General features: G+C 35.9%; 1 protein-coding gene across 1 annotated transcript; it reads left to right on the top strand.

Moving 5' to 3' along the window:
- Window positions 1-6,076: 6,076 nt before the first annotated feature.
- LOC120095328 (olfactory receptor 1500-like) lies at window positions 6,077-7,015 on the top strand. The gene has a single exon (XM_087575115.1). The coding sequence runs from the start codon at window positions 6,077-6,079 to the stop codon at window positions 7,013-7,015; it is 939 nt and encodes a 312-aa protein (XP_087431241.1).
- Window positions 7,016-14,800: the final 7,785 nt, after the last annotated feature.

The raw sequence follows: 14,800 nt of genomic DNA, 5'->3' as shown, positions 1-14,800 counted from the left end.
TAAAATAAAATAAAAGTGAAAAAAAAGGGAGAGTAAAAATATTCATAGGAGTAGATATGGAGACAAGTTTGGAGCAGAGACTGAAGGAATGGCGGTTCAGAGCCTGCCCTACCTGAAGATCCAGCTCATCTATCTATCTATCTATCTATCTATCTATCTATCTATCTATCTATCTATCTATCGCCACCAAACTAGACAATATTAATAAAGCTAAGAAGTTCATGCTGACAGGAGTCTGATATAGCTGTCTCCTGAGAGGTTCAGCCAGAGCATGACCAATAAAGAGGCAAATGCTAGCAGCAAACCATTGAACTGAGAACAGGGTCCCCATTGAAGGAGTTAGAGAAAGGATTGAAGGAGCTGAAGGGGCTTGCAATCCCATAAGAACAACAATGCCAAACAAGCAGACACTCCCAAGTTCCCAGGTACAAAACCACCAAGTGGTCTCCAGCCGGATATGTAGCAGAGAATGGGCCTTGTTAGGCATCAGTGAGAGGAGAGGACCTTGGTCCTGTGACGGCTCAATGCCCCATTTTAGGGGGATGCCAGGGCAGGGAAACAGGCAGGAGTGGGCAGGTGGGTGTGGGAACATGCTCATGGAGGCAAGGAGGGGATATGATGGGGGAGGGCTTCTGGAGGGGAATCCTTTAAAGGGGAATAATGTTTGAAATGTAAATAAAGAAAATATCCAATAAAAAATGAGAAAGGAATAAATAAAAAAAAACTATATCACATTGCTGTCCTTCATTTTACTTCTTGATACTTAGACAATGGAATAGTTCTCATGATCAAAAGTAGAAAGGTGGGTGTATGGCAGTGAAATATTTTTTGAAAAATAGAAATAAAGCATAATCAGATGACTTTATTCATGGTTCGTATTTATAACTGTCATTATTAGTGGTTAGTCTTGATTTTGCCTAATTTATAAGTGAAACTTACATATACACAGACAATTGCAGAAGAAAATATCATGCTATAGAATTTTGTTACTGTCTTTGTTTTAATGTATTTCTTGAGACATGAATTCACCTACATAAGGGAGAATATGGTATATTTTGAAAAGTTAATAACAAACTATGTAGTGATTGGACAATATTTAATAAGTACTTTCATATTTTTATTCTATGACATTCTACATTGGAAGTTTTAACTCCCTTTTCAAAATCTCTTGCAAAATTAGTTATGTTGCTTACAAATAGCTTAATCACTATCTTGGGGTTTTATTCCATTGTATAGATACCATGATAAAGGAAAATTTTATAAAGCACAAATTTAATTAGGCTGGCTTATAGATTAAGAGGATTAATCTATTATCATCATGGTGGGAAGCATGACATTATGCAAGCAGACTGTGTGCTAGAAGAACCAACAATTCTTCATTTTGGTCCAAAGGCAGCCAGTAGAAGATTGGCTTCTGAATTTCACCAGGAAGAGGCTAGTTTCTACAGTGGGGCATAAGGTTGAACATATATACAAGACCTCGAATCCTGCATCTACAGTGACATACTTCCTCCAACAAGGCAACAAATCCTAACAGTGTCACTCTCTATGGTCCAAGCATTCAAACACGTGAATTAATAGGGAAGTATACCTATTCAAACCACCACAATCACATAACCCAATATATAAATAATTTAATTCTGTTCCTTGTTCATCTTTACTACTCCATGATAAATATGTTAATGATCTAAGACTTAAAAATACATTGAATTGATACATTAAAAAAAAGAAAACTGGAGAAACTCTTTTCACCAAGATGGTGCCAAATTTGAAGAAGGAAGCTACTCTCCCTCCTAAAGCTGAAGCCAAAGCAAAGGGATTAAAAGCTAAGAAGGCTGTGTTGAATGTGTCCTCAGCCACAAAAAAAAAGATCTGCATGTCACCCAACTTCCAGGGACCCAAGACCCTGAAACTCCAGAGGCATCCCAAATATCATCAAAAAATTTCAACCTGGAGAAATGATCATGACCACTATGCTATCATCAAATACTGAGTCAGCCATGAAGAAGATAGAGGACAACAAGATAGTTGTGTTCATTATGGACATCAAGGACAAGAGGCACCAGATCAAACAGGCCATATGAATACTCTATGACATTGATGTGATCAAAGACAATAACCTGACAATGCTTGATGAAGAGAAGAAGCCATTTTTGCTTGACTCCTGATTATTATACTCTAGATGTTGCCAACAAGGTTGGGATCATGTAAACTGAGAACAGATGGCTAATTATAAATGTACAATTTTTAACCATAAAAATGACAACTAATGAAATTTTGAAAACCAAACATAATTAGGAGTGAATTAATGTCACAGAATGCAAACATTGAAAAAGAAACAAGAACTAAAAGGAATTGTATTAGGAACCTAATAAGAATGCATTAAAGTCAAAAGAAGCAGAGAAAAATCAACACACACACACAAACCACACACACACACACACACACACACACACACACACACACAAGCAGGAATGAGTTGAAGTTAAAATCAAGTATTAAAAGAGGTTTAAAAACTGTTTATTTTTAAAATTGTAATAAGCCATTATTCATGCTAAAAATGAAAAAAATCTGTATACACCATAAGAATAAGAAATGAAAGAGGATTCATGCTATTTCTGCTTAGAAAATTTAGAGAATAACAAAAGAATATCTTAACAACCCCATTCCCACAAATTGATAGTCTAGCTCAAAAAAGCATTCACAATTATTTCAGTGCTTTTTAAATTGATTGAGTCCAGTCTATTGAGATCTAAGCTGGATTACACATAAAGACTATGAATTTCATAAACAGGCAAAGGATAAATGTACATCTGATTTCTCTTCATTTATACCTTATCACTAAGTATATTAATGAATGATCAGTGACCACCAACTGTTCTCACCTCAGGGCTTTGAAAAATTGGTCCTATTTGGGTCCTGGGTAATTGCATAAGATAAGGATTCCTCAGGGATGCAGAGGCCCTTGGGTCCCTGGTGTCCATAGATGGCTAGAAGGGGACATGAAGAAGGTGTTGAGTATAGAGGATGTTCATTCCTGTTCTGATAATGAATAAAGGTGACAGGGTCTGGAGCAGGAACTGAAATATACCTTCAGTTATCCAAGATAAATTACCAGGAGGAAACTTACTCTCTTCTAAACTACAGGTCTTGCACTTCCATTTTATGATAGCCTGACTGGAAGTTTTCAGGTATAATATTATTCTTTGCCATTTTAATACTTTGCAACACTTAGGAATATTTTAGAAATACATTATAACACAGTTACATTGATAATCATTTTGATAATGATTCAGCTTATTACAATTACTTATTGGGCATATTTCCCATTTCAACTCAATAACAACTCTTTAGAGTATGGACAATGCTGCAGTGCTTAATCCTTCTTTTAGTAGGTCTTTAGTTTTAAATATTAGAAAGGTTTGAAGAGATCGTCTATCTAAAAGAGCACAGATATGTACAACTTCAAATAGTGCAGGTACTTGCTCATTACTGCAACCCATGGATCAGAGTATTCACATCACCTGAGTTTCCATTTATAAAACTGAGTATCATCTTGAAAACCATAGTCAGTGTTTTCAGAGAATTCCAGGTGAGCTGGAACTATTTCCTTGGACAGTCTTATCTGCTATTGAAGTAAAAACTGTGAGTTTCATAACTGAAGTAGTAAAGTCCATTAGGTCAGCAGCAGCAGCCATTACAAGTGATTTTTGCATTGTAATCTCTTCATGTAAGCCTACATAAAACATGGGCCACAATCATTCACAGTATACAAATAATTCTCAGAAACCAGGTGCACGATTTCCCTTATATTGCTCTAAGTTTTCTGCTTTATTTCTACTAACTGCTTATATGAAGCTTGTCATATTATAAAAGATAAGAATTACTTCCATCTGATATAATTTTAATAACTAAATTAATGTTTAATACACAGTGAGACACATTAATGAAAGTACCTTGAACTGCAACTTGAATAAAATGGCTTTTAAGCCCTAGACAAGTTTCTATAAAAATTGTCATGTTAGGTATGGATATCTGAACATTAACTCAAGGGAGGGATTAAAATTAACTGATGTTTTATATAATGGTAATTGTATTTATTTTTCTACATCATTATAAATGAAATTTATTTACTTGGAAATGAATATCATATGAATATAGTAGAATCTTATGATGTTAGTCATTAGTATTAATAAAAAGAGCATTGCATTTTGCACACCCCAATACTTTCCATATATACACAATCATATTTGTAAATCTAGTCATAGAATATCAGAATTTAATGTTAAAAGTTTAACTTTGTGACTTCAGATTTTGAAGAGAATGAAAGTGTAATTATTTATATTTAATGTAACCTTCTTCGTTAATATTTAACCTATGCATTAGGCTATAGAACAGCTTGGAAATCTTCATGAATATCGGGTCTGGGACAGCCAGACCTTACCTTGCTGTAGCCATGAGGGCAGGCATGGTCGTTCCTGCATGAAATTTATAGTCTGTCAACAACAACTGTTATGGAATGACCAGCTGTGAGATAAGTACAAGATGCTATGAGACCATGGTGGCAGGTCTTAGCATGAAGTTATACAAGGAAGTTTTAACTTAAAATATGACATGTCAAATTGTGGAAACACAAAGGGCAAAAGCTATGCCACAGAGGAGAAGATGTGATAGGCAAAGAGTATATCAAGTTAGAAATGATGGAGTCACCAACTTCAAGTTGGAGTATAGCATTGCTGAGGAGTAAAATGCATATGTGCATATGTGCCATGTGAGGTCATATTTGACTGTAGTGGTTGATAGATGTTGGGTAAGCAACTGATGTTTGGGTGTTATAAGAACTGTGAAAGAAGAAGATGGCCATCTAAGGAATGGATTTGGAAATAGAAAACTATATTTAAATCTCATAATGACTTTGTGGGTTAAACCTACTGAATAAAATAGTGTAGAGACATTGCACAGGAGTTTGAATTGAATGTTGATTCCAGTATTTAACTTAAGAAATGGTGGCATCCATTTCTAGAAATGCAATTAGATAACTTTGAATATCAGGATGAGAATGAAGATGAGAAACTGTATTAGGTCCTGGGTTGGATGTCATGGTAATAAAAAAAAGAAAAAATTCAGTAGAATTCTCATACAGGATATTTTTTTTTGGTTCTCTTTTTTGGAGCTGGGGACCGAACCCAGGGCCTTGCGCTTCCTAGGTAAGCGCTCTACCACTGAGCTAAATCCCCAACCCCTCATACCGGATATTGAATTAATGTTTACATATTATAAAAAAGTAAAGAAATTGATGAAAGAACATGTTATGGGAAAAGAGTGAATTTCCTTTAGGATGCACTAGGCCACATATGCCTGTTAAAGATTATTAGACAGCAGCAAGGTAGATAATTCAGTAGATTACAAAGACAACTGCATCAGAATTTAAATGGTAATTAATGCATTAAATGTATGAGTTTTCCTTTGGATTCATTTTCTATTAATAGGAATAGGTATACAAAAATTCTCCAAGAAACCTCAGAGAAATAAACTATAAATGGTGTAAACTGAGGTTAACACCATTGTTTAACAGAAATGAAGGAAAGATAAATGCCAATACATTTTCCATAGCAAAAGCAATTAGGTGTGATGAGGCAATACTAGAGAAGCAGAACATGCTAAGGCAACATGGCTATAAGACTGAACATATTTGGATATAGGAACTACAGTTACTTTGAAGAGAGTAAGATTAATTATTGTAGGGTATAGAACACACACTCTATGTAACAAGTCATGTCCCTTTTCAATAATATCTGGATATGGATACTAGAGAAGGTATTAGCAGACCGTACAGGGTTTGGTTTGTACATCATCATCTACCAAGGACATTAGAGAAAATAAATAGACCAAGAGTATTCCGTGTCATAATGAGGTAAAGAATATAAAAATTAAAGAATATGAAAAATAAAGGAAAATTCTTTATAAATAAACAAATGAAGCAAAAGAGTGGAATTGATCTATGATATCATATAGGCACAATGACTGGAATTTTAAGAAAATATAATTGTTTTCTTAAAGTCATTAGAGGAAGAACATGACGGGAAACAACCAAAGTTTGATATCAAAGTTTCTCCTCCTGGGTCTGCCCATCCCATCCGAGTATCATCTCCTGTTCTATACTTTGTTCATGGTCATGTACCTCACCACTATCCTGGGAAACCTGTTAATCATTGTCCTTGTTCTACTGGACTCCAAGCTCCACTCACCCATGTACTTGTTTCTCAGCAACTTGTCTTTCTCTGACCTCTGCTTTTCCTCTGTCACAATGCCCAAGTTGCTGCAGAACATGGAGAGCCATGTACCGTCTATATCCTACATAGGCTGCCTGACACAGTTATACTTCTTTATGGTTTTTGGGGACATGGAGAGCTTCCTTCTTGTGATCATGGCCTATGACCGCTATGTGGCCATCTGCTTTCCTTTGCATTACACCAGCATCATGAGCATCCGGTTCTGTGCCTCTCTATTGGTATTACTGTGGATGTTGACAATATCTAATGCCATGATGCATACTATGCTCATGGCTAGATTGTCTTTTTGTGAGAAGAATATGATTCTCCACTTTTTCTGTGACATTTCTGCACTTCTGAAGTTGTCTTGCTCAGACACTTATATTAATGAGTTGATGGTATTTATCATAGGAGGACTCATCATTATTATTCCATTCCTACTCATTGTTATGTCCTATGTAAGGATTTTCCTCTCCATTATTAAGGTTCCATCTACGCAGGGCATCCACAAAGTCTTCTCCACCTGTGGTTCCCATCTGTCTGTTGTGTCTCTGTTCTATGGGACAATTATTGGTCTCTACTTATGTCCATCAGGTAATAATTCAACTGTAAAAGAGAATGCCATGGCTATGATGTACACAGCAGTTACTCCTATGCTAAACCCCTTTATCTACAGCCTGAGAAACAGAGACATGAAGAGAGCCCTAATAAAACTTATCTGCAATAAGAAAATCTCTCTGTAATGGCAGTACTTTGGATTGACACATAATTTCATGTAATACATGTATTTACATTAATTTTGTAACAGAAATTGTCCCTCCTCATAGGACCTACAAGGAAGGAGCATGCTACATAATTGTTCAATACATGAAAGAGAAGAGGTTAAGTCCAGTAGTCAAAGGACAATAAGTTGTCTTTGATATCTGGCTATAACTTTCTCCTTGTCTTGCATAAACAAGCATGCAAATGCAACAGTGGATGAAGGACTCTCTAATGTAATCCTGTTCCCCTTATGTTAGTGCAAAAATTTATTATGTTACCATATTTCTGTGTTCAAGAATACATCAGTTTAAATAGTTAACAGAATGGATTAATGACACTGGACCACAATGAAATCTCTTCATTAGCCTGCATTCTTCTACTCTTTCCTAGATGTTTTCCCATACTGGTTTTGACATTTTTTTCTCTTAACTTCCCATATTCTTTCTACCCATGTTATATTTTCTCACTTGTCTTAAGCCTTAACAAATTTGTTGGAATCATTATGTACAATTGTCATTTGTATAATTTTTGTGTTAATTTGGAATTGATTAATAAATAGGGATCATTCAATTTATTCAATGAGGGAAAGAAGAAAGAAAGCTAGAAGCTGCTAATCCCTCATGCATATTCTTATTTTACTTTGTAAGCCATCATTTTTAGTGAGTATCTTTTCTTAACACTGTGACAATCTGAAAGTGATAGAGAAGGTTCTGTTTCACAGACTGAAGTATATGAGATTCACTGACTTCCCATCTCCCACAAAAGGACAATGTGTGAATGCATATGAGACCATGACTACTTCAACTCTTTTTGTCTGATTTCTGTAGAAAAAAATTACTTTGTTTTTCATATTCTTTGCTTAACTACAGCATAGAATAACCTTCATCTATTTAATTCCCTCAGTTGTCCTTGGTAGGTGATGACACACAAATCCAATTCTTAATACTCTGTTCATCACTACCACTTGCCACATCATCTCCATGTGAAGACAATCCTGTATTAATGGGCTTCTCACTGCCTGAGAACATACTCACTTGAGCCTCTGTGTAATCATCAATAGAAATATGCAGAACTTTATCTCTTCTGTTTCCCACAGTCTTTGTACTTCTCTTTGTACTTTATCGTGTTTCGTGAAGTATGATGTCTCCAATCCAGTGATCTATGTGGTCATTCCTATGCACGCACACACACACACACACACACACACACACACACACACACACACACACACATTTATAAATGTGAATAATCACTTATAGAATTTTGACTTATACTTTTATTGAATATTGTTTTAAAATATATAGTATTGTAGTTCTCATGTAAGTAAGATTGCACCTGATGTTCTTATAGCTAAATTCTGAAATCTCATTGGCACAGTACAACAGAATTACCAGAAACATTACCAAACATATGCAAATTAAGTATGTTACCTCCTCATGTAAAAAATAAAGTTTAAAAGACAGAAATATTCAATGGCAATGACATGTTTAATAGCTATAGAATGAAATAAAGAGCTCTGCTGAACAATGAAAAGAAATACCATTGTGTAAAAATATAGCCTAGAATATGTAGGTCTTTACACATATTTTAAAAATTCAACTGACACATGAAATAATAAAAGTATATTAAGAAAATGTGGTGTGGTGAATACCATATACAATGTAGAAGATGGACTGTGTGAGAATCGTAGTGGCTTAAAGAGAAGAAGAGGTAAAGAACAAGAGAGTTAACAAAAAATTAAACAAGTAAATTAGAAATTAAGTCAGGTGTGATTATATGCCTCTGATCCCAGCACACATGCAGCTAAGGGAGTAGCATCAATATAAATGTAAGGTCAGTCCAGCTGCACAGTGTGACTCTGTAAAATCAGCTTCACTGCACAACGAGATCCTGTGATGTTTTCTTACTCACTGCAAAGTAAGACCCTGTGAAGTCAGCCTGGAATGCACAGTGAGACCCTTCGGAAATGGAACTCTGAAACATCAATTATTGGCCAATGGACTATTAAGCATAAAGTCTCAATATGTATGAGAAAATTTTCTCTTAGGCACATACCTAAAATAAGTTGGGATTAAAATATTGGTTTTGCTTTTATTTTGCAGATAAGTATTATTTATGATTGTTGGAAAGCAGAATGAGCAATCAAATGATGATCAGATAAATAAAATGTATTATACTCATAAAATGAGACATTATCTGAGAGCAAAATTGAATACATTTTTGATGTGTGCAACTGTGTGGAGTTTCTGTAGAGAAAAAGGCAAATGTAAAGAGCAGATATTGAATGAGTGAAATTTCATTTAGATATCTTAAAAAGCCATATACCAATGGTCATGTACAAAGATCATAGACTTCTGTATATTTATGTTGTCACCCATAGTTCTGTATTGTTTGCAGCCTTAGGTAGAGAAGCTCCTTATCCTTATGGGTATTGGTTAATACCGAGTCACATAAATGTACAATGACTGAGAATAAGTGACTATGATATGCAGCCACAGATTGTATCTTATCTGGGCCATCCCTTCTTCAACTCTCAGGAAGCATCATGAAAGAAGAGGTACAAAGATTGGAAGATTGAGAGGATGGAAACAAGGATTGTGACCATCATGCTGACCACATGATGACAGAGCACTTTGCACTTACATTGCAATCATAAGTTTTAGGGACTGTGGTCAAGGGAATGTGATCAAGCCAGTTAAATTTTCCAGGTGGAACAATTCCAACAGGAATTGGTATTCCTCAACTAGATGAAAAGCTATGGGTAATTAACAATTACAAAGATAGGGAGCATTCTTGTTCCCCAGTGTTGAGATCCCTGATGGCTTATCTAGTAAAAAATGGTCAGTCCTAACGCCTATACATGCTATCAATGTTGAATGATCTCAGTGGGAATATGCATATGTGGATTTGTTTATCTGTATGTTATGACCATGAATGTTAAAGAAGAGGAAGCTGTGAATTTGGGAGGGGTATCAGATATAGGATGAGTATGATGTAGGAGAGAAGGAAAAAAGTGATATAATTTATTTTAAATTTTAAAATAATTAAATGTGGAAGTGGGAGTGGATTCCTATTACCTTTCCTGAGGAGCTCTTTGCAGTTTATCATTTCTACAAGGAAGAGTGTCTTTTGTTGTGAGGTGGGGTGGACATCGTCAGGCTGCCCATACACTAGTGAATAACCCAGTCATGTACATCTGGACAGCTCTAACTGGACTCTGTTTTATGTAATAATTGATAATAATGATAATGATAATAATAATAACACCTAAGAAATTTTAAATTAATAGAAATAAATACTTTGAGAGAACATTAAATTTTCACAAAATTTAGAAGCTTTAAATTTTCAGTTCTACAACATATATGTATAATATATATATTACACATTATGTATACACATTTGTATATGTGATATGCATGTGCATGTAATTTATATGAATGTTAATGTATATATCTATATATATATATATATATATATATAATTTATGTACATGTATATGGGACAGAATCCATGTATGAAACATTATGGCAAGCGAAATAACCCATCATTTAGCATGGCTGTGATGGGTGCACTCTGAAGGGGCACAGCCCAAGGGATTTTGTCCCAAGACTGCTATTTGCTGGTGAAATGCATTTCCTGCCATTATTACATAGCCTAATGATACCTGGGCATCAACTCACCATATTGGACAGATTTCTTGCAGATCAGCATGAAGATGAACATTCGTAAATTAATGCTGTTTAGATGAATTAATAACTTTATAGAATTCCTGATTTGATTAAAATAGTTTTAAGAAGGAAGTTTAACCCCAGCTCCGAAAAAAAAAGAAAAGAAAAAAAAAGAAGGAAGTTTAAGAAGACGGTGTTAGCTTTTATTTTTTCAGAAAAAAAAATGTAAGAAAGATAGAATCAAGGAAAGAATGCCCCTCTCCTCAAATAGTAGTAAGTAAAGTCTGAATAATAATGAATACAATGATCTTACATAAATTTCACTAAGAAGGAAAAAAGGCTTGGGCAGATTCTGATCAAGGAATAACATACATTCTAGGTCAGATCCAAGGATGAGGACTCAGGTATGCACTATGGCACTATGACAAGGCATGTGAAACTGTTGCTTTGAACTTATAATAAGCATATAGAATGAAGCATTGCTTTAAACTTACTATCAACATCTTTCTGTAATGCCCATTTTGTGTAACATTTTACCTAAGGAGATTTTTTTTTCTTATAAGAGAACATTTTGTCTAAAAGGTATAAAAAACTGAGAGCAAAAATAAAGGTTTGGTGTAGATCTTTTCTTATTCATCATTTGTGTGTATGTCTCTCTCTTTTTCTCTCTCTCTCTCTCTCCCTCTCTCTCTCTCTCTCTCTCTCTCTCTCTCTCTCTCTCGTCCTTTCTCGCTGGATGAGAAAGAGTTAACAAACTCTGAGCCTTTTCCCTGGCCAGAGAAAACCCAAGTCAAAGAGTAAAGAACCCAAATAACTACTTTTTTCTTAATCCTCTGTTGCTATCAGCAGGTGTCTATTTACAGAATCCACCAGCTTTTGGCCCAACATAGCAAGAGTTAAATTTCCAGAAGCCAGAGGGGGGGAGAGAGTGTGTGTTAGGTCCCCAGAACAGAAAGAAAGACTTAAGGACAGAAATCATTAGACTTTGGACATCACCCAGTGCTGTTTCCACACCAGTACTTGATTGACTTGACTGTGGGTGCAGGACTCTGATATATATAAGTATACACATATATGTATGAGTACATGGATATGTATATTGCCTTAGTTTGGGTTCCATTGCTGTGAAGAGACACCATGACCAAGTCAACTTTTTTTTTATTAACTTGAGTATTTCTTATATACATTTCGAGTGTTATTCCCTTTCCCGGTTTCTGGGCAAACATCCCCCTTCCCCCTCCCCTTCCTTATGGGTGTTCCCCTCCCAACCCTCCCCCCATTGCCGCCCTCCCCCCAACAGTCTAGTTCACTGGGGGTTCAGTCTTAGCAGGACCCAGGGCTTCCCCTTCCACTGGTGCTCTTACTAGGATATTCATTGCTACCTATGAGGTCAGAGTCCAGGGTCAGTCCATGTATAGTCTTTAGGTAGTGGCTTAGTCCCTGGAAGCTCTGGTTGCTTGGCATTGTTGTAATTAAATGTCCTTTATAAAAGTTGACTTGGAGCGATCTACATCTACATCACTCCAAGTCAACTTTTATAAAGGACATTTAATTGGGAATGGTACAGTTTCAGAGTTTCAGTCCATTAACATCATGGCAAGAAACATGACAGCATGCAGGCAGACATGGTGCTCTAGAAGGAGCTGAGAAATCTACAACTTGATCCAAGTCAGTCAGAATGAGACTGTCTTCCCAGGTAGCCAGGATAAGGTTCTTAAATACCACACTGGGTAGAGCTTGAGAATTAGGAGACCTTAGAGATCACTTCCACAAAAACACATTTATTGCAACAAGGCCACACATACTCCAACAAAGGAATACTTCCTCATAGTGCCACTCCCCTTTGGCCAAGACAATATATTTATACATGTATTATATGTATATGAATGTGCACGTGTATGTATAAGTGCACATGTAGGTGAACATATATTATATACATGTATATTTACACACATATATGTCATATATACATATATGTGTATATATGTACTATACATGTGTGTGTGAAACATTGATTAGACTCTTATTTCTGCACTATATGAGAATTAACTAAAATTAAAAACAAAGTTAAGTCATGTGAATGCCATTTTAAGAATATATGTTAGAGGTTCATATAATAGATTTCATCAAATTTTATACAAATATGATGCTTTGATGTTTCTGGTTTGGTTGTATATTTAAATTATTTTTCCACATTATTTCTCTTTCTCTTATATATTACATCCTGACTGCTATTTCCCCTCCTCCCTCACTCCAGAATCACCTTCCCTACATTTCCTTTACCCTGGACCTACCTCACCTTTATATCCCTTCAGAAAAGAGAAAATTTTTCCAGTGACATCATCAAACACAGAATAACAAGCTATAATAAGACCAAGCAGAACTTTTCTTATCAAGGCTGGAGAAGACAACAAAGTAGGAGGAAAGAATCCCAAATCAAGCAAAAGAATAAGAGATAGGCCTCTCTCCCACTATTAGAATTCCAAAAGACCATCCAACTATAAAACCATAACAATATATGCAGAGACCTGGGTCCGGCCATACAGGCTCCCTGATCTTTATAAGCCCACTTGAGTCCCTGGGAGTTGATTATATGGGCCAGGTTTTTTGTGGTGTCCTTGATCCCTCTGGCTCCTCTAATCCTTCCCACTTCTCCTCCATAGGACTATCCAAATTTTCTGCCTAATATTTGGTTGTGGAGATCTGCATCTGTTCTCATCAGTTGTCAGATAAAGACTCCTTACTCTGATGATGGTTATGCTAAGCCCCAGTCCTAGAACTACATGCAGATATGACAAAGTGTAGGTTGGAGGTTTTGTGGCTCAGTTGGTGTTCCATTCCCTCCACTTGAATCCTTGCTTGGTTACAACGCATGGCCAGTACAGGTTCTGTGTTCCCCATTATTAGAAATCTTCACTAGTGCCACTGTTGTAGATTCTCTGAAGTTTCCATTGCCCTGAGTTTCTACCTTGCACCCCAAATAACCCCAATGCAGTCATTTCACTTAGTATTTTTTTCATCCAACACACCCACTGATCCTTCCTATTCTCATATATATTTCCCACCTACCCCAAGCTCACCAGTAAAATATATGCTATCTTTAACAAGCAAGTGAAAGGCCTGGGAGACCTCATAGAAGATGGAAATTGATGAAGATATCAGAAGGTGGAAAGATATCCATGCTCATGGATCAGAGGGAGAAACATAGAATAAATGGCCATCTTACCAAAGCCATCTATATATTCAATGCAATACCCATTAAAATTCCAACACAATACTTTACAGACATTATCATAACAAAGCCCAACTTAATACAGAAAAAAAAGAATAGCTAAAACAATCCTATACAATAAAAGAACATCCAGAGGCATCACCCATCCTTGCTTTCAAGATATATTAAAGAGCAATAGTAATTGAAAAACGCATGGTAGTAGTATAAAAACGGACAGGTTGATCAATGGAAGAGAATCAAGGACACAGACATAAATCCACACATCTACAGGCACCTAATTTTCAATAAAGTACCTGAAACATACAATGACAATAAGAAAGCATTTTCAACAAATGATGCTAACCTAAATAGATGCATTGGTAGTATGCAAGTCACTATTTCCCTTTGCCTTCTCTTCTCTTCTCTTCTCTTCTCTTCTCTTCTCTCTTTCTCTTCTTCCCTCCACCTCTGTGTACTTTTGGTCCTATTCCCTCATGATTAAACTTTCATGTCATGCTTTGTTCTTTTGCCACACACAAAAGAAAACAATGCAAATTTCCTTTATTATAAAAGTCTTAAAAAATAGATGAAAGAAACTTATATTGTCCCCCCTGCCTATATCCAGAGATAGCTTAATTCCCAGGAGGTGTATCATGAGCAAATTCTCAAGATGGTCAGGCTCCATCCAGAAAAAACCAGTTAACACCAGAGATAATCAAATGTCTAGAGGCAAGTACAAGAACATAAGCAAAAGAAACTCAGGTCATTTGGCACCATCAGAATCCAGTCCTTCCACCACAGTAAGCCCTGGATACCTCAACACACATGAAAGCAAAGTTATAACCTAAAATTCATCTCATGAAAATGATACAGTACCTAAAAGAGGA

Source organism: Rattus norvegicus, chromosome 10 (assembly GCF_021556685.1).
Source record: "Rattus norvegicus strain SHRSP/BbbUtx chromosome 10, alternate assembly SHRSP_T2T, whole genome shotgun sequence".
In the NCBI taxonomy this organism is placed as follows: domain Eukaryota; kingdom Metazoa; phylum Chordata; class Mammalia; order Rodentia; family Muridae; genus Rattus; species Rattus norvegicus.
This window is presented reverse-complemented; position numbering and strand designations above follow the sequence as displayed.